General features: G+C 39.4%; 1 protein-coding gene across 5 annotated transcripts in view; it reads right to left on the bottom strand.

Moving 5' to 3' along the window:
* The window catches only part of CDCA2 (cell division cycle associated 2), a 52,589-nt gene that overhangs the window by 16,786 nt on the left and 11,037 nt on the right, over nt 1-24,766 (bottom strand). For 4 of the 5 annotated variants that reach the window (XM_055300445.1, XM_055300444.1, XM_055300443.1 and 1 more), the window contains exons 5-13: nt 21,079-21,229; nt 19,402-19,598; nt 17,516-17,600; nt 11,687-11,895; nt 9,380-9,464; nt 8,695-8,948; nt 4,478-4,556; nt 3,012-3,100; nt 1,770-1,907 (exon numbers count right to left, since the gene is read on the bottom strand). In XM_055300445.1, coding sequence (XP_055156420.1) covers nt 1,770-1,907; nt 3,012-3,100; nt 4,478-4,556; nt 8,695-8,948; nt 9,380-9,464; nt 11,687-11,895; nt 17,516-17,600; nt 19,402-19,598; nt 21,079-21,229 — 1,287 coding nt within the window. The remainder of the gene's footprint in view (nt 1-1,769; nt 1,908-3,011; nt 3,101-4,477; nt 4,557-8,694; nt 8,949-9,379; nt 9,465-11,686; nt 11,896-17,515; nt 17,601-19,401; nt 19,599-21,078; nt 21,230-24,766) is intronic. The other variant, XM_055300446.1, reaches the window with a different exon arrangement.

Here is a 24,766-nt window from a genome sequence, read left to right as displayed (position 1 = left end):
TGTCATCTGTTGCTTAATATCCCTCCTTACTTCCTTCCTCTTCTCAGTGCTATTCTGAGTCTAGTCTCTTTATTATATCTATTATTTTAATTCCATGGGGTCCTGGGAGGGGTTGAAACAAACCTTAATGCTCAATGCTCCCTGAACTTTCTGGCTATTGATTTTATGTCAAAAAGTATGTGTACATTCTTTGTAGCAGTGTTTTTTAAAGAGTATAAAGAAAACCAATTTCTGATACAGTAATAGAGGTACATGCATATTTCTGAACATATGTGTTTTTTTCAGCAAGGGGATCTTTCAAAAGATTGGGATCTAAAAGAGGGATTAAACCAGGAAAACTTCCAGCTTTTTTCTGGCTTTGCTGACTGCAGATGTTTGGGCCATGTTTAAACCAGTTTTTGTTTCATGGAACAGGATGGAAGTTTACTGTTTTGGTGGCCAGGATATTGGGGTAAAATTGAGTTTAGTTTTGGAAAAGCTGATATCTGAGGTGCTTGCAGGATGGTTTAAGAAGAGAAATATAGTAGGCCACTAATTATGTTTATACATTAGAAAGATTTGGGAGGCATCAACCATGCCACCTATGACATTACCCAGAAAATACACGATTTAGAAAGGCAGAGAGTAGAACTCTGGGTAGTACAAACTAAGGGTGGGTGGAAAAAAAAAATAAACCTTTAACAGAGACTGTAAAGGGATTTTCTCAATTATGCCAAATTCTGTGGAGGTGGCAACCAAGCACAAGAACTCAAAGGTTGCACTGCAGTTTAGTCACTAGTTAACTCAACACCTTGGGAAAAAGATTAGAGTGAAGAGGGGGAAAATGAAAGCTGACTTCAGACAATATCTGAAACTATGACTCTGCAGCAGGAGCACCTTTGTGAGCCTCTCCAGGAGCAATGTTAGATGGGAGAGGGGACAGTGGTGGATTAATCCAGAGTTGAAGTGGAATGAAAGGGATAGAGGACTGAGGTTACTGACAAGAGTTGGTGAAACTGCTCATGCAATTTAGGGTGAACAAGGAAACGGAGGAAATGACAGGATATCTGAATGCTGGAGGGTACGCAGAGGGGCCAGATGACGCATGTGAGTAAGGGAGTGAGAAGGCTGGACAGAGAGGCAGCTGGGGTCAGAGAATGGGACACAGAAGTGTGTACTACTAAAAGTGGAAAGGTCTTAGGTACCAACAAGCTGTGGGGTATGGCAGAGGAAGGTGTGTGGATCACTGAAGTGGAAAGGGTCCACCGGGTCAAGTTGCTGGATCAGCTATCCACAAAGACACAGTGAAGTCACCTGAGCCAGCACAGGCCCTGAAGTGTTGAGGAAGATGAAGAGCCCGTTTCTACATTCTTCTTTAAATACAGGAAGAGATCCAGCCATTGGCAGAAGCTAAGTCAAACAAGCAGCAGATGGCACACTCATCTCTAAGAAATTACAAGATTCCTCTCATAGAAAAAAAAAAAAAAGATTCCTCTCATAGGGTGAGGTTAGATTAGATTCAAAGGTAAGAATCAATTTAACATCGGGGTGCTCGTGTTCTACTGTGCTGAATGTACATGACACAATGAAGACAACACAAAAATGATCCTCGGGTAATTACAGCTGAGTATATAACTGCCTCGGACCCTTTCTATTTAATGATGATAATGATGATTTTAATACTCTTGGTTCAACGTTAACTGGAAGAATTCTGTTTCCTTGCTTTCCTAATCCTACAACAAAGAAATGTACGACTTCCACTCTTACTATATCTTTATACACACACTTACCTGATTCTTTTTAGGAAGTACTCTTCTTGTGAGCTTCCTTTCCTGAGATTTCCTCCTATTCATTTTCTTTTCTTTGCAAGGCTGAGCTTCTGTATTAAGTAAGTTGCAAACATTCTCTTCCGCAAAAGTGATCAATTGCTATAAAGCAAATTTAGAGGAGGGATACCATAAAACACAAGCAAGTGCGTTTTGACATGTGTTTCTCATATTTTCCTCCCCACGCTGCTTCTACGTTTTCTATCCCAGTTCTAATTGACCAATTCTATTAGAAGTATTTTAACCATCTTAAATTCAAATGGAGGTGCTCACTAATTACTAATTTCTGATCTTATTAAACTTAGAACCAGAAGCATATGCACTCTGTCCATTATTTTAAGGGAGAAAAAAAGTTTAAAATCAGTTGATTTATTCATTTATGAAATATTTACTAAGCATCTACAACTTAGTAGCTAACTGCTATTGAGTTATGGCAGGGGGGATATGCACTTAGATTATCTAAATGTGAATCCTGGATTTATCATCCAACAATGTCAGCTAAAAGCCCTATAATGGTATATATTTACGAATTTAGACAAAAATCCAATTTTTTTTTAATGGAATAGGAAAAGACACACACCCAATGAAAGTTATGCTCCTACTGAAAAGAATTAAAACCCAGTGTTAAAAAAAAAAATGCAATGTTTTTGTAAAAAAAAAGTTATAATTATGCCATTTTCTGGCTCTTGTAATTACACACTACTCTTCTCCACTGTGTACTTCAGTAAAAATTCATAAAACCATATAGATCCCAAACAAATGTGCCAAATGGATTACCTTCTACATTAACACAAACTCTGAAAGCATCTTGTTTTATTGTATTTTTTTCTAACAGAATTAAAATCAAATCAGAAAAAGAACATTACCATTGGTTATAGGCTATTAGCTCTCAGTGACACTAATTAAATCAAGATTTTATTCAAAATGATGTGATCATAAAGACAGAAGAAATCTCTAGTAAGATTTATTTTTTTTTTTTAAATTTTTATTTATTTATGATAGTCACACAGGGAGAGAGAGAGAGAGGCAGAGACATAGGCAGAGGGAGAAGCAGGCTCCATGCACCGGGAGCCTGACGTGGGATTCGATCCCAGGTCTCCAGGATCACGCCCTGGGCCAAAGGCAGGCGCCAAACCGCTGCGCCACCCAGGGATCCCTCTAGTAAGATTTAAAAACAAATACATTGTGCCAAATACAAACACTTACATTTCTTCTGTTAGAGGCCCGTGTGATTCCATCAACTTTACAGGAGGCTATTTTCTCATGGTTTTCTGAAGAGCTAAAGCTATCAGTGCCTGATGAGGAAGACACAAGCAAAATTAGGATAGCCAACAAAAAGTTGTAAGAGCCATCATTTTTCAAATACACTGGATACTGCTTTGGATACTCACCTCTGCTTTTAGCAGAAGATAGTATCTAAACATAATTACTAAGAATAAATTTTGAGATTCAGATACATGTTTTAAAACTTAAAGTTTACTGAAAACCCAGAAACTTTTACCACTTCCCATGGAGAAAGCATACCATATTACCCTAAGACAACAGATTAAATCACATTACAGTAAATACCATATTCTCACTGATGTCACTTTATTCCAAGCTACATTTTGTACAATGAAATTGCAAAAAAAAAGGGCATTAAAATGATCATGAAAGTAATTTTTTTAACTTACAAAATTCAGGTACTTTTTCATTTGATCCCTTTTAATGGTATAAATGAAAGGTAGTATAATGTGTAAAAGAGCATGGGCTTTGGATCATGACAGACTACACTTCTAGGTTTAGCTCTAACTTCACACTCCATGTCTTGGATTCTGTTCCCGTGAACCTGGTTTGTCTCTTCCAGCTAATGAGAAGCCATTAACAGATTTCCGTCAGGGGAGAGACAAGAATAATGGTCCCCATGATGTCTGCCACCCAAGTCCTGGCTTACCTTTTCATGACCATAAACAAGCCAGGGACCTCAAAAGGTACATGGGCCCAAAAGGTCAACTTAATGTTGGTGAACACTTCTGGAAATTGAAAAATGACCCTTATGATCCACATCGTTCAGTTTTCCCAATTGTCACAAGGAATTTACTGTTGACAAGAGTTGGGAGGGCAAATCCACTGCCTGCAAAGACCTGAAAAATGGGGCTACTGCCTACAGAAGTTAACTGCAGGTGATTACAAAGTGTGGGACCTGGATGTAGAAAAAAATTCTTCTTCTTCTTCTTCTTCTTCTTCTTCTTCTTCTTCTTCTTCTTCTCTTCCTTCCTCCTCCTCCTCCTCCTCCTCCGCCTCCTCCTCTTCTTCTTCTTCTTCTTCTTCTTCTTCTTCTTCTTCTTCTTCTTTTATGACTCACTTATTTATTTGAGAGAGAGAGAACACACAAGCAGGGGGAGGGGCAGGAGAGGGAGAGAATCTCAAGCAGGCTCTGACTCCTTGCTGAGCTTGGATCTCACGACCCTGAGATCACAACCTGAGCCGAAATCAAGAGTCAGACACTTAATGGACTGAGCCACCGAGGTACCCCAAGAGACTTCTTATAAGCTTTTCTATACTACATGGTTTTTAAAAACCAAACATGCATTGTTATAATAAAATTTTAAAAAGAAATTTAGATTTAGTTTCATAGATATAAATACTGAAAATGACACTTGTCTGATTTTAAGATAAATAAAAGTTACTACCTGAAAGAGTCTCAGAGATTGAAGGCTTACTAAGAGGACTCAGAACTGCAAACGATTCCTGAAGAGGTTCTATGTTTTCCTAAACAAAGAAAAACAAGAATAGAAATTAGACATCCTTAAATTCAGTGGACATGTAATGTGCCCAAAAGAAAATAAGGATTTATTTTTGTAGGTGGAACTGCAGGAAGCATAGGGATGGGGAACCAATAAAAGATTAAGAAAAAAGGTCAAAGCAAAACAAAGATATTGAATATAAAAAGATTTTATAATTTTTACCAATCTTTAACGAAACTATGTTTACTAACTACAGTCTAACAAATGAAATATTAAATGGAAGTAGCCATAATGATCCACTAACAAGTTCCTCTTCGGTTTACTTAAAATCACATGTCCTAACTCTACAGTAAATAGGACATTCCATTAATAAGCACAACCTAACATTTCAATATTATTCAGGGGAACGGCAATATAAATGCAGATGTCAAAACTTTTCTTTCCCACCTAATTACCAGTATGATAGTAGCTGTTGGCTTTTCATAAATAGAAGTTGTCAGTTTGAAGAAATCTTCTTTAATCACCAGTTTGCTCAGACTTCTTATCAGAAGTGACCACATGGTTTTTCTTAGTTTGTTAATAATGTAAATTATAGATTTTTTTTTCAAATATCAAACCAACTGGCATCTCTGGGTTAAATCTCACTTGGTCATGATGTAGTACTTTTTTATATATTATGATGTTCATGAGGATATTGAGCTCTAGTTTTCTTATGATGTCTGATTATGATATTAAATTAATGCTGACATTAACGAGCTGGGAATTACTCCTACCTCCTCAAATTGTCTGAAAGAATATACATAAATTTAGGTCTTCCTTAAGTATATGGTAGAATTTATTAGCAAAATCATCTGGATATGCAGTTTTCTTTGTGGGAAGGTTTCAACTACAACTTAAATTTCTTCAGTTGATATAGGGCTAATGAAGTAATTTATTTCTTCTAGCATGAGGTGTGGCTGTTTGTATGTTTCAAAGAACGTGTCTAGTTTATGTTGTTGAATTGATTGGCATTAAGTTTTTCATAATACTTATTATCCTTTTATCTGTATTATCCTTCTAAAACCTGTTAGAGTATGTGGTCAAACCACCTTTTTTTCCTTATATTGGTAATTTGAGTATTTCCCCTGAATAGTGTGATCAGAAGTTTACCCATATTATTTTTCTAAAGCATTATCTTTTTATTTCGATGATTTTTTCAGTTCATTGATTTCTGCATTTGTCTTTATTAATTCCTTCTGTTTATTTTGGCTTTAATTTGCTTTCTTCTATTAGTTTCTTAAAGTGGAAGTTGAAATAATTACTTTGAGACGTCTCTTATGTTGAAATACAGACTTCAATTATTTCCAAGCCTGCTTCAGTGCATCCCACATATTTTTGTTGTTTTGTCGTGTTTAGGGTTTACAGCATACATGTTTAACTCCCACCACTTTATGTACACCCTAAAAACCCCTCCCAGACTCTACACCATGTTACTTCTGTTGTAGATCTTACTGACATATGCTATAAACCAAAACACATGCTATTATTATTCTTGTTTTAATAATCTTTTATAGAGATTAATAATAATTTTTTAAAAGTCTGTTACAATCTGCCCACTGAGGATGAGTGAGCATCCTTAGTGCTCTTCATTCCTTTTTTGGATTGAATTGGGAATTTTTTTTTTTTTTTTGACCAAAGGACTTCCTCTAACATTTCTTCTAATGCTAACCTGCTAAGGCAATGAATCCTCTCAGCTTCCAGATGTTGGAAAAAGCCTGTCCTTCACCTTTGTTTTGAAAGATGGTTTTCATTGGATTTTTTTTTAAATTTTTATTTATTTATGGTAGTCACACACACACACAGAGAGAGAGAGAGAGAGAGAGAGAGAGAGGCAGAGACATAGGCAGAGGGAGAAGCAGGCTCTAGGCACCAGGAGCCCGACGTGGGATTCGATCCCGGGTCTCCAGGATCGCGCCCTGGGCCAAAGGCAGGCGCTAAACTGCTGCGCCACCCAGGGATCCCCCACTGGATTAACAAGTTTTGTTGCTGTTATTGTTTTGCTTTTTTTGCTCCAAGTAAATGCTGCTGCACTGTCCTTTAGCTAGCAGTTTCTAACGAGAGTTCTGTTGCCTCTCGTATTTGTTGATTGATCATGGATTCTAAGCAATGATGTGTCTTTGTGTACAATTTCATATTTCTTGCACTGGGAATTTGAACTTTAGGATCTGTGAGTTTATGATTTTATCAAATTGGAAAATTTTCAGCCATTTAAGTATCTTTTTCTGTTTTTTCTGATCTCTCCTCTCTTTGGGGACTCTAATTACATGCATATTATGCCACCTAAAGTTGTCCTAGGCTCACCAATTGCTTATTTTTATTCAGTCGTTTCTACTCTTTCATGGGGAATAATTTCTATTGCTACTTCTCTAGGTTTGCTAATCTTTCCTTTGGAGTCTTTAATATGCTTACTCTCATTCAACATATTTTTCTTCCAGCAGATTATAATTTTCAGTGACTATAATGTATAGAATTCAGGTTGGATCTTTTCTGTATCCTTCATGTTCTCAGCATGTCCAATCTTTTCTCTGCCTTGAACATATCAAAGATAGTTAAAGTAACTTTTTCAGTGTCTTCGTCTATAAATTCTACCACATGTGTCATTTCTGGATCTACTTTTCTTGACTGATTTTCCTCCTCATCATGGGGTATCTTTTCTTACATGTCCATTAGTTTTTTATTGAAAAGTCAGACATTTTGAGTTTAATGTTATTTGACACTGGATAGTGTTGCTGTTTTTGAGCTAGGTTGTACAATGCAGTAAATTTGTGTCCTTTCAAAGCTTGCTAAGCTAATTCTGTGCAACTAGTGAGGCAATACGCTCCTGAGTATCGGATGCCCTCTGAAATATAAGGTGTTTCTACCACTTAGGTTGGTGGTAACACTTCCTTCTTCCCTGTAGCTGCAGGGACTGTTTCCTCTGCTCCATTTGGGTAGTCCTTTCCCTGGCTTCAGGCAGTTTATTCACAAGCACGCACTGACCAGTACTTAGCTGCTCAGCTAAGTCTCCAGTGAAAACCTTTGCAGATCTCCAGAGCTCTCTGTGCAGCTCTCTCCTTTCTGGTCTTTTGCCATGAGCTCTAGCCCCTCTGCTTTCCCAGACTCCAACTCCATTTTCTCAGCTCATGGAAACTGCCAGGCTAACCCCTCCTGTGCTGTGGCCTGGACACCCAGCTTGGGCAGTTAAGTTGGGGCTCTTGTGCAGTTTGCCTCATTTGTCACTATCCTGCCCATCCTGATGGTCAATGTCTCAGAACAACCATTTTGTATATTTTGGGTTTTGTTTGTTTTAGTTGTTCTTCTTGAAAACATAAATTAGGTCCCTGTTACTCCACATTGGCTAAAAGTGCAATATTCTTATTCCAAAGTGTAAGGCAAGGGAGAGGATAAATGATGGTTCCAATATAAAAACGGGCAAAGATTAACAGGCAATTCTCTAGAGAAGAAATTTAAATGGCTTATAAACATGAAAAATGTTCAAACCTCATTAGGAAACTAAATTTTCAAGTCATCTTTTTCTCCTATTAAGCTATTTTAAAAAGTAGAAGTTCATACCCAAAGCTTACAAAGTATGGTAAAATAAAACCATTTATACTGCTGTTAAGTCCAAATTGGTACAATTTCTGGATACTCAGCAATATGTATTAAAAAGGTAAACGTTCCTATTTTTTCATCAATTAATTCTACCTACAGAAATTCATCTTAGAGGGAAAAAGTTTATATTTACAGCAAATCAGTTCTAAGGTTGTTGCTCTTTCACATTTTCCCACTTCTGAAACCTGAGTGCAGCTTACAATTCATGGTGTGTGACAGCTTAACTTCTAGCATCTTTTCTTGGTGGTCCATAAAACAATGGTACATTGTCAGTCAATGGTATTTAGGTTCCAAGAAATATGCCATGTACAAGGAGTCATGCAAGTATGACAACACAGTTAATACCCCATGCACTTGTCATGATGAGCACAGGGTTAAAAAAAAAAAAAACCTACCTAGAAAAACACATTAATTTCTACCATGACACATCATTTAGTCCATTGCATGATTTCAAAGCATAATTATTGTTCACACAAAACAGGCGAGGTCTGATGAAAATATAAACAAGTTTGTTCCACATTTTTCACACTTACAAGATTCTCCCCCTTGTCATCAAAATTTGGTTGTGATAACTGCAACTGCACAGGAACTGGTGGTGATTGCTCAAGTAGCAGGGGACTGATACTACTTAAATCCTTTTTTCGAACAGGTGTTCCTCCTTTTCGCAACGGAGTATTTGCTGGCAAAGACTCATCAAACACTTCAGGGCTTAGATCCTCTCCAAAAGTAACTCTCTTCCTCTTCCTGATATTTAGAAAGGCTGGCACTTTACAATTTTCTTGACCTTCTATAGATAATAAATGAGTAGATAAAAAAATTATCTAAAAATGCATAAACTAGGATCTTTTAACATAATTAGATACAGCTTTTATAATATAAAATAGTTTGTAGAAAACATAAATTCAAAATGGAAAAGGAAGCAGTTCTAAAATATGGTAATAGATTTAAAGTAAATTTTGCATAAGTATCTTAGAAGTTTACAAAATTGGAATAATAAGTTCCTTTACAAGTGTTACCATTAAGCACAAATGGGCAGGCAAAATGGACAGACCGACTGTGAAACTCTCCAAAGAGATTCCAACCAACTATTCTCCATTCCCATAGAATGTGAGAAGCACCAGGGCATTTAGCAGATCACTGAAAATACCACATACTACCATCAAATGATTCACAAGGAAATGATATCCTCAGGCTTCAAAATAAATGTGAATTTCTTACCTGTTTTTTGTTCTTTGCAACAGTTTGCACGATTTGAGATTAAGCTTGGATGAGTCCCATCATCACAGAGATTGTCACAGTGTTCCTAAATATCAATGAAAAATTTTACACATATAAATGCATATGTACAGACATTAAGAACAATTTGAACTTCTTTTTCTGCCAAGATCTAGATACTATTTAGCATTGCAGGTTATATTCACTTTCATAATGGTTTGGGGTTAATGATGAGCCACAAAGAAAAACTGGATGCCCTAAACATTAGTTCAGTAAACAGTATTTTAGGCCAAAATTAAAGAACAGAAATCCATAATATGGGCTAAATTCACTTCATCATTTTTAATCTGGCAAATGAAGTTATGGAAAATGTCAGTGGCTAGAGTCATACTACAAATGGTGCCAGATGACGCAGACTAACTACAGTTATAAGAATTGCACAAAAACAAGAAAACAAAAAGGTAAATGACATAATGGGGTGTTTTGTCTTTAAATACGTGACTCACACTTTTGATAAATATGTAAACCTCTCGCCCACATTACTGTATTCTTGAGTTAGGAACAAGAAAAGAAGATAGTATTTGTCCCTCTCTACTTAGCAAAAGATGATAGAGTAGGCAAGCTGGTGAGGAAGGGACAGTGCAAGTCCTGAAGCACCAGACATGGCCAAACTCAACACAGGCCCACTGGAGTCAAGCAGGACAGAGCCAGGGCTGTGGGGTCCATAAGTCACCTCCAAATCCTCATCTGCTTCCTACATCCCGGACCAGCCCTTGTTCTCTAGAGCTATTCATTTTCTCCAGTGCACTTGCTCCAAGAGCAGCACCATTTCTAAGCAACTGTCCTGCCCCAAACCAATCTTCTTGAGCAACTCTCTCTCAAGTCCATTTTATTTTCCTGACGAGGAGAATACTCATATCAGTATTTGTGAAATAAATGAGCTTAGAAAATAAAATTCTTGTGAACTTTTAGGCTATCTTTAATTAAAACCACCATGAAAATTAGCAAACAATTCAAACTGTATACACCCACAAACCTTGGATTATAAAAATCTTCATAGAATTTTAGTGGTAGGACTTGATGTTTGCTATGTAATGCTGTTAATCAGTAAGGGTTATTTGGACCATGAAGATGCTAAGTCTGTTTGAGGAGAAGATAAAATGAATACAAGATATGAATGAGCAGTGCTGTAGAGACTCACGTCAGCTCTTTAACCAGAAAAACTATTAAGCATTTAAACAGCCATTGACCATTAACTATTCATGTAGATAGATAGAAGGTAGTCTAGTTCATTTTGGCTTTAAAGATGTATAGGCATCGTTCTATACTTAAATGTCTACGGATTGAAAAAATACTTCTCATTTGCCAGGCATTGTGCTAATTTCAAATTATTATCCCAGTTAAAATGCTCAAATCACCATGTAATGTAGTTACTAACATTGTCGTTTCAAAGATAAGAAAACCAGGGTACAAAAAGGTTAATAATCTGCCTACTTCTTAAACTTCAGAGTGAGGATCTGAAATCAGGCACGTGGACTCCAGAGGCCACCCCCTCAACCTCTCACAGCATTTACAGCCTGCCATGGCTTTCACTATCAGATTTACCTGGGTTCATTTAACAGCCTCAAGCGTAAGTTTATATAGAATGGGGCTCCTTGGAGTACCAGTGCTGCATGTACATGATATACCAGAACTGTCTGTAGAAAGAACTCAATAAGGAGCACCTGGGTGGCTCGGTGAGTTAAGCATCTGACTCTTGATTTTGGCTTAGGTCATGATCTCTCTTGAGCTCTGTGCTGAGCATGGAGCCTGCTTAAGATCCTCTCTCTCCTTCTACCCTTCCCCACCATAGTTTGTGTGCATGTACAGGCACAAACAAGAAAGAAAAAAAAGGAAGTACTTAATAGTAAGCGCCAGCCAATTCCCACCAATCTACTCTTAGCTCATACTAGCTGAGTTTAGAGAAAGGTATATGCCTATAAAAAAGCTATCTCTAAGACCAAATATTTTAGGTGGAAATAATTAACAGACTCACACATCAATAACTCTGAAACTCAAAATATAGCTACCCACAGTAAATTCTACAAGTTATATTCCATACTGAGTTTAGAAAAAAGGAAGGTAGGTAGGTAGAAAGGCAGGCAGGCAGGAAGGATCTCTGCATAGTGCTGTAAGAAAAGGAGGGGAAAACATTAGGGCAAGATAACTTCTTTTAAACCAGTATGACATATAGAACATATCACAAGAATTGTTTTAAACCAAAATGAATTTTTATTCAATTTGCTTTAGGAGAAGTAGATCTAAACTTACCTGCAGGCTTTCTGGAAACAGCTTAACAGAGGGTTTCTTCAGCACAGAACGAAGTACAAAGGTCTCAGAGGATGGAACGTCCCTTCTGCACAGTGGAGAGGCCAGGGACCTGACTTCAGGAGCTGGGTCTGCACTCACTTCTATAAAGTTGTCAGGTGGAAGAACATCACTTGATCTTTTGCCCTCTATACACTCAGCAACCTTGACTCCTTCAAAGGAAGCATGTAAACAAGAGAGGCAGAAGACATCTGAATCAGGTTGTTCTACAGCAAAAATATATCTTTGCAAAGAGACTAACATGCTATAAGAAATTTGACCCTGGGCAGCCCAGGTGGCTCAGTGGTTGAGCATCTGGCTTTGGCCCAGGGCCTCATCCTGGAGACCCAGGATCGAGTCCCGCATCAGGCTCCCTGCATGGAGCCTGCTTCTCCCTCTGCCTGTGTCTCTGCCCCCACCCCCACCCCTTCTGTCTCTCATGAATAAATAAATAGATAAAAATCTTTTTTTTTAAAAAAAAGGAGGGGATCCCTGGGTGGCTCAGCGGTTTCGCCCCTGCCTTTGGCCCAGGGCGCGATCCTGGAGTCCCGGGATCGGGTCCCACGTAGGGCTCCTGGCATGGAGCCTGCTTCTCCCTCTGCCTGTGTCTCTGCCTCTCTCTCTCTATGTCTATCATGAATAAATAAAAATAAATCTTTAAAAAAAAAAAAAAAAAAAAGGAAAGAAAAAAATCTGACCCTAACATATCCTGCTTAGGGAATAACATCTGGAATTTCATTTGGATACATAAAGAGAAATGGCACTGGCCACAACTTTCAATTCAAATCTAACTACTGTGGGTGAAGGTGAGCAAGGAGTTTTGGCCACCCAACAAATTTAAGAAAATGCCCATGAGGGATGCCTGGGTGGCTCAGTGGTTGAGTGTCTTCCCATGGCTGAGGGTATGGTCCCGGGGTCCTAGGATCGAGTCCTGCATCAGGTTCCTCTCCCACCAGCTTGCTTCTCCCTCTACCTATGTCTCTGCCTCTCTCTTTGTCTCTCATGAATAAATAAATCTTTAAGAAAAAAAGAAACAAACAAAAAACAAGAAAATGCCCATGAAACAGCTACTATTAGTCTGCCTCTACTCAAGACTCCTAGGCCTTGCACCATAAAACTACCATGAGTTGAGCAATGAATGATGATCAATTTCACTGGGGAGTCAGAGGAATTTCAGCCTGCAAGGGTGGTGGGAGGGAGAAGATGGGTTGTGAGGAGAAATTAAATCGAAACTGGTATATGCTGTGTATGCCCTCAAACAAGGCAAGGCTTACTGGTGTATATTTTTTTCCTCACAAGAGAGCACTTCCTTTACGATCAACATTTAACAAATATATATTGGGCACTTATCATGTGACAGGCACTCTTTTCTAGGTGCTAAATATACAACGATGAACAAAACACACAAAGGCCCCCAGCCTTTGGGTGATAAATGGACCATAAAAAACACAGGAGGGGTAGGAGAGAGGGAGCGATGGCTAATGAAGGGGAGCAAAGTGTGAGGGACCCATGCTGAACCTTTCTCTATCTTGTCTGCAGTGTGGTCACGTTAGGTTTATATGTCATAAATGTACATGGAACTAAATATAAACACAAGTAAGTGCAGGTAAAACTGATGAAATCTGGGGGGGGGGGGGGAGTCCATGGATTGTATCAGTGACAATTTCCTGGTTGCGACACTCTATTATTGCTACTCAAGATGTTACAATTGGCAGAACGTTGGGGAAGGGAACACTGGATCCCTTTATATATTATTTTGTACTGCTGCCTATGACTCTACAGTCATCTCAAAATAAAAAGTTAAAGAAGTGTATAGTTAACAAGTAGTAATATATGCCTTTAAAGGAAATAATGTAGAAATTAAGGAGATGTGGTAGGATAAGGTGGGAGGGGAAAGTTGTTTTGAGGTGTTCAGGGATCAAGCAGACACCTGAATGAAGTGAGGAAGTGAGCCATGCATGTATCTAGGGAAGAACACTACATGCAAAAAGCCAAGTGCAGAGATCTGAGACAGAATTATACCAACACACAGAGGTAGAACAAAGCCACTGTGGCTGGAACAGCGTGAGCAAAGAGAAGAGAGCTAAGAAGCTCCAAGAGAAGACTAAAGACTAGGTCAGGTGTGGACTGGGTACTGTTGTAAGTAAGTGGGAGGTCAATGAAAGATCCTGAGAAAGAGAATAACATAGTAACTAGCATTTTAAAAGGAGCACCTGGCTGCCATGTAGAAAACCCTGAAGAGGGGGGGTCCACTAGGGTAGAAGGAGGGAAATCACATAAGAGGAGACACAAAACAATACAGGCAAGATAAGATGGTAGCCTGGACCACAGTGATAATAGTTAGGGAGTAGGAAGCGGTTAGACATTTGATAGATCGTCAAGATAAACCCAACAGCACTTGTTAATCAGATTAAAGTCTAACTTTTTCTTTTCTTTTTTAAGATTTACTTGGGGGGGGGTGCAGGTGGGGAGGGGGGGCGGCAGCATGGAGAGAGGGAGAAAGAATCCTGAAGCAGACTCCCCACTGAGTGTGGGGCCCGACGACATGTGGCTGAATCCCAGGACTCTGAGATCCTGACCTGAGCCCAACATTAAAGCCGGACATTTAGCCAACTGAGTGACTCAGGGGCCCCCTGGAGTTTAACCTTTATAAGGGAGGTGGCCAAGGTTACTCCAAGGTTTTTGATACAAGCAACTGGGTGAATGGCAGTATCGTTTTTTTGAGATGAAAAAAGAGAAAAGAAAAAAAGATGAGCAGACTGGGAAGGAAAAGTAATTGAGACCTGTTTAAGTATGTTAAGTCTGAGATGTTCATCAGATACTCCTGTGGAGACAGGAAAAGGCAATTGGGCACCTGAGAGTTCAGGGAGGAGGCCAAAGAGAGGTATTTAAGTTTCGGAGTCAACAGCATTGTGGATAGCATTTAACGTGAGAATACCCACAATCACCTAGGGAGTGAGTGCAGAGAAGAAAAGTCTGAGCACTAAACCCAGGGCACTCAAGTGTTGAAAAGTTAAAGGATGGAAGAGAAGAAATAAAGAAAACAGACAAGGAATGATCAGTAGAAGAAGGGAAAACAATAGAGAATGGTGTCCCGATGCCCAGTGAAGACATGATTTCCCCTGGTAGGCCCTGGCAGCTCTGCCTGCCACACTGGGACCCCGAGAAGAGGTTCTATTGAGAGGAACTACTGGGATAGCAAAGAGGCTATTGGTGACCAAAGCCTGTTTGGAGCTGGGTCAATACAGAATGGGAGGGATACCTGGGTAGCTCAGGGGTTTAGTGCCTGCCTTCAGCCCAAGGCATGATCCTGGAGTCCCGGGATCGAGTCCAACATCGGGCTTCCTGCATGGAGCCTGCTTCTCCCTTTGCCTATGTCTCTGCCTCTCTCTCTCTCTTTCTGCATCTCTCATGAATAAATAAATAAAATCTTAAAAAGAGAGAGAGAGAGAGAGAGAGAGAGAGAGAGAGAATGGGAGACTAGGAGACAGAGCATGACCTGGTCTTAAAGGGAGCTTTGCTATAGAGGAAAGCAAAGACATGGGGTTTTGGCTGGAAAGGAAACCTGGGACAAGGGCCAATTGAAGATGGGAGATAATATAGCACATTGTGTTAAAAGGAGAAGAGGAAAAAAAAAAAGGAGAAGAGGAAACACCTCAAGCAGAAGGTCCTCGAAGAGGGAAGGGATTACCCTTGGATCAGAGCATGGAGATCTACCATAATAGAAGGAAGGGGAGGGGCACACCACACTTGTTTGGAGAGGCACGAGTGTGGTGGGGATTGCCCCAGGCCACTTGCTTCTGACATCTTCTGTTCTCTTGGTGACAGAAGCAGCCATGGACTACAAAGAGGCACAAGAAACTTATATCAGTCATTCATGAGTAGGGCTGCCAGATTTAACAAATACAAATGCATGAGGTCCAATTCAATTTTGAATGATATCTAATTATGTGTATGTATGTTGATATGGAAGAAAAATACTGCATGAAACATGCTTACACTGAAGAATTATTTTTTGCAATAAATAAATAAATATCTTAAAAAAGAAAAAGGGGGAAGCAAGGGAAGGAGGATTAGAGGATTAGAAGCCCGAGTGAAAAGAGGAGGTACAAAAATGAGGTGATCAAGGAACAGAAGGGACAGCCAGGCAGCACTGAGGTCCCCTGGGCAGACAAAACATGCGGTGAGGCTATCAGCACACACACGACTCTGCACAGACATATGTGGGGCGGGAACAGAGCAGATACACAGGTCTCTGGGTCAGAGTTCCAGCTAGGTGGGTGAAACAGACGAAGTGGAGTAGGCAAGGACACCGTGGAGCTATCCTGCAGGTTCTCCTCTGCAAGCCTTCCTCCAAGTGTCATCTATCCTCCTTTACAAAATCTTTTCACCCTTCCGAAAGGTGGACTATTTGGGGCAGAATTAACTCTGGGGTGCCACTAAAAAACCAGTTTAGCACATGGAGTGCTAAACTGGTGCTGACCAGACTCCTTTAATCAAAGCTCTTCTTTCCTGTCATACAATATTTCTGCTTAGAGCCTAGTGAGGTGTTAAAATGGGATATGTTGGCTCTTGTGATGTAGAGGGAGGTGTCTTATTTAGTGACAGGTTTTAATGACCACACCTCATACATTCTGTAACTACTATCAAAGGATCTGTCATTTAAGACGAAGTCCCACAGGAGGAAAGCAAGAGAATTGTTAAGAAATGATGAAGGTAAGACTATTTTATTTCATCTGGGTAACCAGTTTATAAATCTGGCTCTGTGACCCATCCATTTTGATTCAAATTAAGTCGGAGCAGGCATACATTACAAGATGCTAAAGGAAGTTCGTTTTCAGGTTGAACTCTTTTTTGGGTTCCAGGACTCAATTCCAACATGGGGGGGTAAGGGATTTTCTAACACACAATACCACCAAGGCACTCTTATCTTAGACCAGCAGGGTATCCAAGAATTCAACCCAATTCTGACACTACCCAGAGATAGCATCAGGTTCCACAGGTTAAGGGCTCAATCCTATAAGAGTGTCCCCTACCTCCAATTTAAGATGCCAGCCCCAAGTGCCAGGCTGTCACCTTTGCTTCTGACTGACATGCTACAGACTGGAGTTTCAACAACCTCCTCCTTAGACTTCAGATGTCAGTCACAAGTCCAGATTGTTACCTATACTTCTGACAGAATGGCTATCAATCAAGAGGTTCTCAGGACCTCCTCCTTAATGTTCTTTTAACTTTTCCAGAGCAGCATACAGAATTCAGGGAACTACTGTTTGCCAGTTTACTAAAGGAAAGATAAGGGTTACGAATCAACAGGTAGATGAAGAGAACAAGGGAGAAGTCTATATATATCTGTAAGTCTTACTTTAAAGATAAAGACACAGGTGGGTTGAAAGTAAACCTAATACCTTAACTGGTGACTTTCACTCAATACAAGCATATTGATTCAGGGAAAGTTATAAACGCTAGTCCCTTTCCACACTTAAAAACAAAATAAAACAAGAAAACAAAACAAAAAATAAAACAACGCATGTGTTTTCTCTTACAAAATACACTTGTGCGTTCAGACATCCTATTTTTTACAATAGATTCTATCAACTTGGAAATATTTCACTTATTCTTATCAGTGGCAGTTAAAGTAAAAAAAAAAAAAAAGTTGTTCTCTCATATAACAGCAATTCCGAAACATTCCAACTAGACCAAGAGCTCCTAAAATATAGGGCATGGATTCAGTTTCCCCAAAGTTTAGCACATAGATCAACTGGCACAAGTACTAAGGAAAGATTAAATACTTACCATTTGAAGCCTCTGTGAGCTCTAGAAGTGAAACAGACTCTTCAACTAAACATCCAGACTGTGTTAAGCCAGATTCAAAAGATTTCTTGAGGGAAGAATTAAAGAAATGTTAAATCTTACTACTCACAGGAGTATGGAGATCTTTGTAAGCATTAGAGATTATCTAGAAATCTGATGTCAAATCATGACCTAGCTGATTATTATGAAAGTCCACAGCAATTGAACTAAAAACACAGTATTCACTGTAACTGCAGCCTAAACATCCTATCAAACAAATTTCAGCTTTTTTTTTTTTTTTAAAGATTATTATTTATTCACGAGAGACAGAGAGGCAGAGACATAGGCAGAGGGAAAAGCAGACTCCATGCAGGAAGCCCAATGTGGAATTCGATCCCAGAACTCCGGGATCACGCCCTGAGCCAAAGGCAGATGCTCAACTGCTGAGCCATCCAGGCATCCCCAGATTTCAGCTCCTTAAGAAAAGTTTATAGGACACACTTTTGTTGCCTTACAGTCTGAAGTCCAGAAAACTATATTGATGGATTTTAAAGAGGAAAATCACAAAAATAATGAAAAATGAGGGCACCTGGGTGGTATAGTCAGTTAAGCATCCAACTCTTGGTTTCGGCTCAGGTCAGATCTCAGGATCATGAGATCGAGCCCCATGCTGAGCTCCCCACTCACTGTGGAGCCTGCTTGAGATACTCCCTCCTTCTCCCTCTGCCCTTCCCCCACTCATGCTCTCCCCTGCCCCCTTCTTAAAATAAATAAATACATCTTTAAAAAAATAATGAAAAACGTTAATTATTAAACAAGGTATCGATAGCTAGGATAGAAAAACTATTAATGGCTAGGATAGAAAACACATTCATAATAACGTGGACACCATTTTCAAATCGTAATATATGTCCAAAGTTCTGATGAGAAACTATTGGTTTTGCTGGATGATTTCATAACAACTAGAAAAAAAAAAAGAGGGAGCAGAGATTATAAGTGACTCCCAAGTGAAACCTATTAGACCCTGAGAAATCTTTAATGACTATCAAACATTTATTATATTAGTCCAATAAGATCAACAGGATATGTACTGAATCTTTGTGACAGAGAAGCTACAGAAAAAAGTTTCAGATCTGCTGGTGTCAGGTGTCCCCTCTCACTAAAGATACGGGAACCTGCTGGGTCATACCAGAACTAAAGCAAGGAAAGCCAGTGATGAGAACTAGCTTCCCATTCACATGTGATGAGAAGGTCAGGGATCCTCAATAGTAGTATTTAATTATGTTGTTTATCGTCTTTTGATAATCTTGAGAGGCTTTAAGTAGGGAACAAAAATCCCTACTGCTACTTGAAAGAAGTGAACAGAACAAAGGAGGAATGGCTAAACAGCACCCTGCTTCCCAGCCAGTACTGAACCACTTAGGGACGGAAAAGGTCAAAGTGTAAGACCCTCAGACCTGAGTTGCACAGCCCATATAGAGTCTTCAACTCATTTGCCAGTTAAGTGTAAATAACTGCTCCTGTGTCTGCCTCCTCCAGCAGACTAAAATTTGCTCAAGGGCTGGACCATGATTTTCTGTTGTACCATCAGTATCTAGAACAATACCTCACAGGCAGAAGACCAGAGAGCTTAGTAGTTTCATAAAGTGTTTTTCATAACCAAAAGCAGCATACTAATCAAAATCGTCAAATAATCAATAAGCTAACCAACAACAACAAAAAAATCTGACAAGAAATACACACGCACATACACACACAGTATAACTTAAAACTCTGCTGTAATATCTAAGTACCAGGTACCATAACTGAAAAAAAGTTTCTGACGGTCTTAAAACTGTCTAGCCAGAAACCAAAGCTTCATTTTCCTAGGATTCTGGTCAGTGAATTACCTCAGAAAAATCTGCAAAAGCAGAATCAACAGCACACATTTTGCCTGCATTGGAAGTGGCACTACTGAATATCTGCAGATGAACCGCATCACTTAGATCTTCATCAAAGTTACTCTGAGAGCATATCCTTCGACGTTTGGATGATAAGTTTGCACGGAATGCAGACTCTTGACATTCACCAAGACTTTCCTTTTTGGCTATATATACAAAACAAAATAAAAACATAATGCAGGCACGCATAAATGTTCACTTTTAAACGTTATAAATAATCTTAGTGAAATGTAACACTTGAGTCTAAACGCTTTATCAATTAAAAGTACATTTTTCTCTTCAGAAGAAATCTAACTGAAAGGCAAGAGAGCAACACTACTAAAAAGGTAAACATTAAATTTTTTTTCTAGACTTTAAAAATGTACAAAGATATGCTAATATGCATTTCCATTTCTGATAGAGTATCTCACTCTATTTTAAAATTTACAATGAGGCCTTTTCTCTTGAACTTTTTAAAGATTTATCGGAGGGAGGGAGGGAGGGAGGGAGGGAGGAAGAGAGAGTGAGAGTGAGAGAGAGAGAGAAAGAGAGAGAGAGTGTGCACATGAGTGGGTGGAGGGGAAGAGGGAGCAGGCTCTCCACAGAGAAGAAGCCTGACATGGGACTGGATCCCAGGACCTCAGGATCATGATCTGAGCCGAAGGCAGACACTTAACCAACTGAGCCACCCAGGCGCCCCTCTTTTGAACATTTTAATGGATGTAGTTATGTTCTAATACTGGTTCTGCTTTGACTATGTATGATTTTCTGAAATATACAGCCAAAATGCACCTCAGTTCCTCTTAGCCACAAAAAAGTCAATGTAGTCACCTGCAGAACTATAGCAATCAGGTCAGTAAATTATTTTAAAATGCAGGTCAAAAGTGAAAGATAGGTAAGTTACAAACTACAAACAAGTACGTTGGAGTGGGTCACGGGCCAGAGGAGGAGATGAACTGGACTTGTCTTGAATAATGGTGCACACTGAACAAGAGGAGGTGTTGAAATGTACCTGAAGATGGTTCAAGAAACCAAAACAAAATCATTTGAAACCTCAGTGTGCAAAGCACCAGAGGAATGATTATGATGATTATGGTGAGGTCAAGATTTTGTCTAATTCTGGTTTTTCAAATGCTTTAGGATTGGAAAATCAAAAGTGACAGGACAAAATAACCAAATGAATTGCAATCTAAAAGTTATGGTAGAGAATAGGACAGGCTATTAAGATGTCGGATTAGATATATCTGCTTATAACATCACAGTTGGGTGTATGGTATTCATAGAAATGCTTGCCAAACTTAATAATAAACCTCTAAAAATCAAGGTTTGAATACTCCAATTTGCCACATGTCCTTATTCTAAAGATGAAACAGTCAACCAGCTCTGACATGTTAACACTTAAAACTCAACTGCGGCCATGTGGAAATGCAGGCTTGGGACTGTTTGATATCAGGTTTTTTTCTTGACAAACCAGAAATCCAAATTTTTGTGTGAAATTTTCCAAATTTTAAATGTTAGGCTCCATTTAAAAATACAGCTCTGCTCAGAAAAGACTGTCTTCACACTGTGGAACTAAATTTTTTTTATCCCGCACAGGCTCTCTGAATAAACACAGTAGTCCAAACTGACTGCATGGTTTCTACTCACTCGAGCCTGTTGTCTTGAACTCTCCTTCTGCCTCTGAGAATCCAGGATAGTCGGTCATGTTTTCATTCTCCTTTATGCAGTGGAAAGCTGACTGGAAGGCAGACATTTGCTCCCTTAAGGAACTAACATTCCGATACAATACAGGACTGCCCTGTTAAAATACAGAGACATGCAATGTATTATAAATGAAATTCAACACAATTTCTCTACTCTAGGCCTATAACCACTGCATCCAGGACTAAATACATAAGGTCTTTTTGAAGATCAGAGGTGATAAACGAGTGTAGCAGAGCCTCTTCTCCTTTGAATCACATATTTTCAGTTTGAGTATTTTGGGTGCTGCCATCATCCTACTTTCTTCCGCTACATTTCCCTCAGTTTTGAACCCAAGCACAGAGAATAGCTGCGTGGTACGTCTAGATGTGTATCTACAGGCGGGCTCAATACTGTTATTAGTCAGGCCACACACATGACAGAAGTCTGGAGTAGGTGGGGAAGAACTTTAAGAAAACACTCATGCAAAACACATCCCCAACTGTTGTTCGGGGACTAAACAACTCTTTAAAAGGATTCCTTCTGGGGGGTTTAAGGCCTCTCTTTCAGAGTCCTTAACTCAGAGTCCATAGCCTGAGGCAGGCTCAGCAAATCAAACTGGAAAGGGAAAGTTTAGCACAAAAATGCTTGAGAAGCCAGTCAAGGCAATTATATGGAGAACACAGGAAATAACCAAATCCTGGAGAGGAGGCAAGAAAGGACGGACGGAAGAACCTGCCACTTTGCAAAGTTCACCAGAGTTGCTAAAAAGAATCCATTGAAAATTATCTGTGTGACACATGTAGGTCTCAACATACCTAGTGTCACACCAAGCTGGTGTGACAGCTCATTTCCATCCATACACACCCTCTCCCCGGTAGGCCGGGATGAGACACAGATGTTCCGTAGTAGCCCAGATATCCAGCTTCACACTCAACCTCTCCCTAGCTAAATTTTCCTGATTTCATGAGACCTTACTTTGTTAGAGCTAAAAGCTGGACATTCGCTAAAACTACAAAGCCAAAGTTAGATGGTCTGCACAAGAGTACTCTGGAAACTCTAATGGGATTTCAACTAAGGCGTCATCAAACAAAACTGAAACTGGCAGGGATAGAAGTGCCAGAAACATGCAAGTAACATACAATTTATTAAATTCATAAATTACTAAATTCTCCATCCAGGTGCTTTCCCCCCCCTTTATTATTTAGACTAATGTATTTCCACTAATTTGGAGCTTGTAACAATTTAAGAAGTACACTAACTATGCAAAAGTAAAGTAAAAAATTACCTCCCTTTACAACATCATATGGAGGAAAATCAGTTAAAAGCTTGAAGCCATGTTTGATGGTGGATCTGCTCACACATTTGATTCTATTCCCAGTTAAATACATTCACAAAGCAAACTGTTACATAATAACAGGATATTTTAAATCCAAATATGGTTGATGATGTAAACCTTTATGACATAACACTTAACATTCATAAAAAGTTGGTGGCCAACTTTTATCTATGAGATATGGAGAAAAGAAATGGATTATCCCAAAGTCATACCATTTACCACCAACAGACTTTTTTTTGTACTATTTGAACATGGTAGGGGGGTAGGTTTAATGTCCTAGGAATTTAAAGTACTTTGAAATGTTGCCTAAAACAAATTCAAGGTTCCCCAGTTAGAATCGTTTTCCCCTATTTCCTGATGGAGAACAGGAATATTACAAGGGAAAAGAGACATTCAAAATGCACTGCTTTATTCTTTTGTCAGGAATTCTCTTGGTCAGTCCACAACATTCCTCCCGTGTACCAGATAACTGTCCCAAGGGCTAAGGACACAGGGGATTACATTCTAGAATTACATTCTAGACTGAAATTCTGAAAGCCATATTAATATACTTACAGGTACAATAAGTGCTATTGAGAAGATAAAAAAAGGAATGTGATGCAATAAGGTAAAGAGCTGCTTTCGCTTTAGTCAGAACAGCATTCTATCTAAAGCAATAGCAGAGATGAAACCAAAACAAGGAGAAAGTGGTGGTGGAGCAAAGATGTTGGGGGAGAAAGGCATTCTGCAATACAAGGCTGAATAAAATAAGAACAAAAGCTTAAGAAGGAAACAGGACACAACAGGAAAAAAAACAGCTATGCCCAGAAAATGGAAGGAGACGGGGACTTGAAGCTAATGGTGGGCAGGGCTCACATCAGGAAGGGCAAAGAAGGCTTTAAAGAAGGGGTCTGGGTTTAGTTCAAGGCATAACAGAAAGCCACTGGAAGGTTTTAAGCAGCAGAATGAATGATCTGATTCAGTCTATCTCTGACCATTCTGTGGGATGCTGGGTGGATTAGAGAAGGAGGCAAGTAAGGGGACCAGTTAGGAAGGAGCAGGTGTTAATCTAGGCAGGAATCACATTAGGGTCATAGCAATGGTGCTGTGGGACATGTAGAATTATAGAAAGGTTTCTGAGAGGTACCTGGAAGGTAGTGATACGCTGGATGTGGAAAAAAGGAACCAAGGAAGATTAATAGGTAGTTGTCCTGAACAACTGGATGATGATGACATGACTACAAGAGCAAAGTGGGCTGGAGGATCTGATGGGGAGGATAAATCTACAACTTGGCTGTGGCCCAAGTGAAGATGCTGAACAGGCCAACTGTATACCTAAATCTGGAGTTCTAGGAAGCTCTGGGCCAAAGTTAAGACATTTGGGAATTCAGTCTACAGCTGATGCTGGAAGCTGTGGGAAGGGATCGGATCCTTAAGGAAAGCAAAGAGAAGGGGGCAGAGGGAATCCTTGGGGGCACGCACTCAAGCATTTTTGAGGAAAAACTAGAAGAGGGGTGGGATCAGCACTTGAAACATAAAGGGAATAACCAACAACACAGAAGGAAAATCAGGTTGGGATGGAATCCCAGAAACCAAGGAAGAAAGCGTTTCAAGGAGGGAGGTGTCGAACACATCAAAACCCGAAGAAAGGCTGAGGAAGATGTAAACTTAGATTTAATCTTTGCCTTGGCAAGGTGTAGGACATTTGGGACCAACAGTGACAAGAGTCTTCTTGTTGGGAGTGGTAGAAACCAAAGCCCAGTTGGAGTAGCTAGAGGTAGCAGAGAGGATGAAAGAAAGGAAGTGGAGCAAGACAGAACAGACAAATGCTCACAGCACTCTGCTATGATGAAGAGGCACAGAAATGGGATGCCATGGAGATCTAGAAGGAGTTAAAGAGAGAGATGAAAATCTGTTTGTACTAGTGGAAAATCACCCAAAAGAAAAAAATAACATAATTGCAGAAGAAAAATAAGCTCAGAATGACCTATGTGGTCATAGTAATATAAACACTTGAATACTTATATAACTCAACTACTAGAAAGTTGTAGAAGATGGGAAGACCATTTGTGTATTGTATGATAAAAAACAGAACGAAGAAAGAAGGCTTATTCTCCATCATCCACAGTGGGAAGACAAGTTAATGCCTTTACACTGAAAGATTAAGTAGTAGCAATTAGGCAAAAAATAAAAGGCATTCAGATCAGAAACAAACAGGAAAAACTGTCACTATTTGCAGATGGCATATTAAATATGGGAAACTAAAGACTCCACCAAAAAACTGTTAGAATAAATGACTTCAGTAAAGTTGCAGGATACAAAACTAACAAACATCTG

The sequence above is a fragment of the Nyctereutes procyonoides genome, unplaced genomic scaffold, assembly GCF_905146905.1.
Source record: "Nyctereutes procyonoides isolate TBG_1078 unplaced genomic scaffold, NYPRO_anot_genome, whole genome shotgun sequence".
Classification (NCBI taxonomy): Eukaryota; Metazoa; Chordata; class Mammalia; order Carnivora; family Canidae; genus Nyctereutes; species Nyctereutes procyonoides.
Note: the sequence above shows the minus strand (reverse complement) of the source record. Positions and strands in the feature narration are given on the sequence as shown.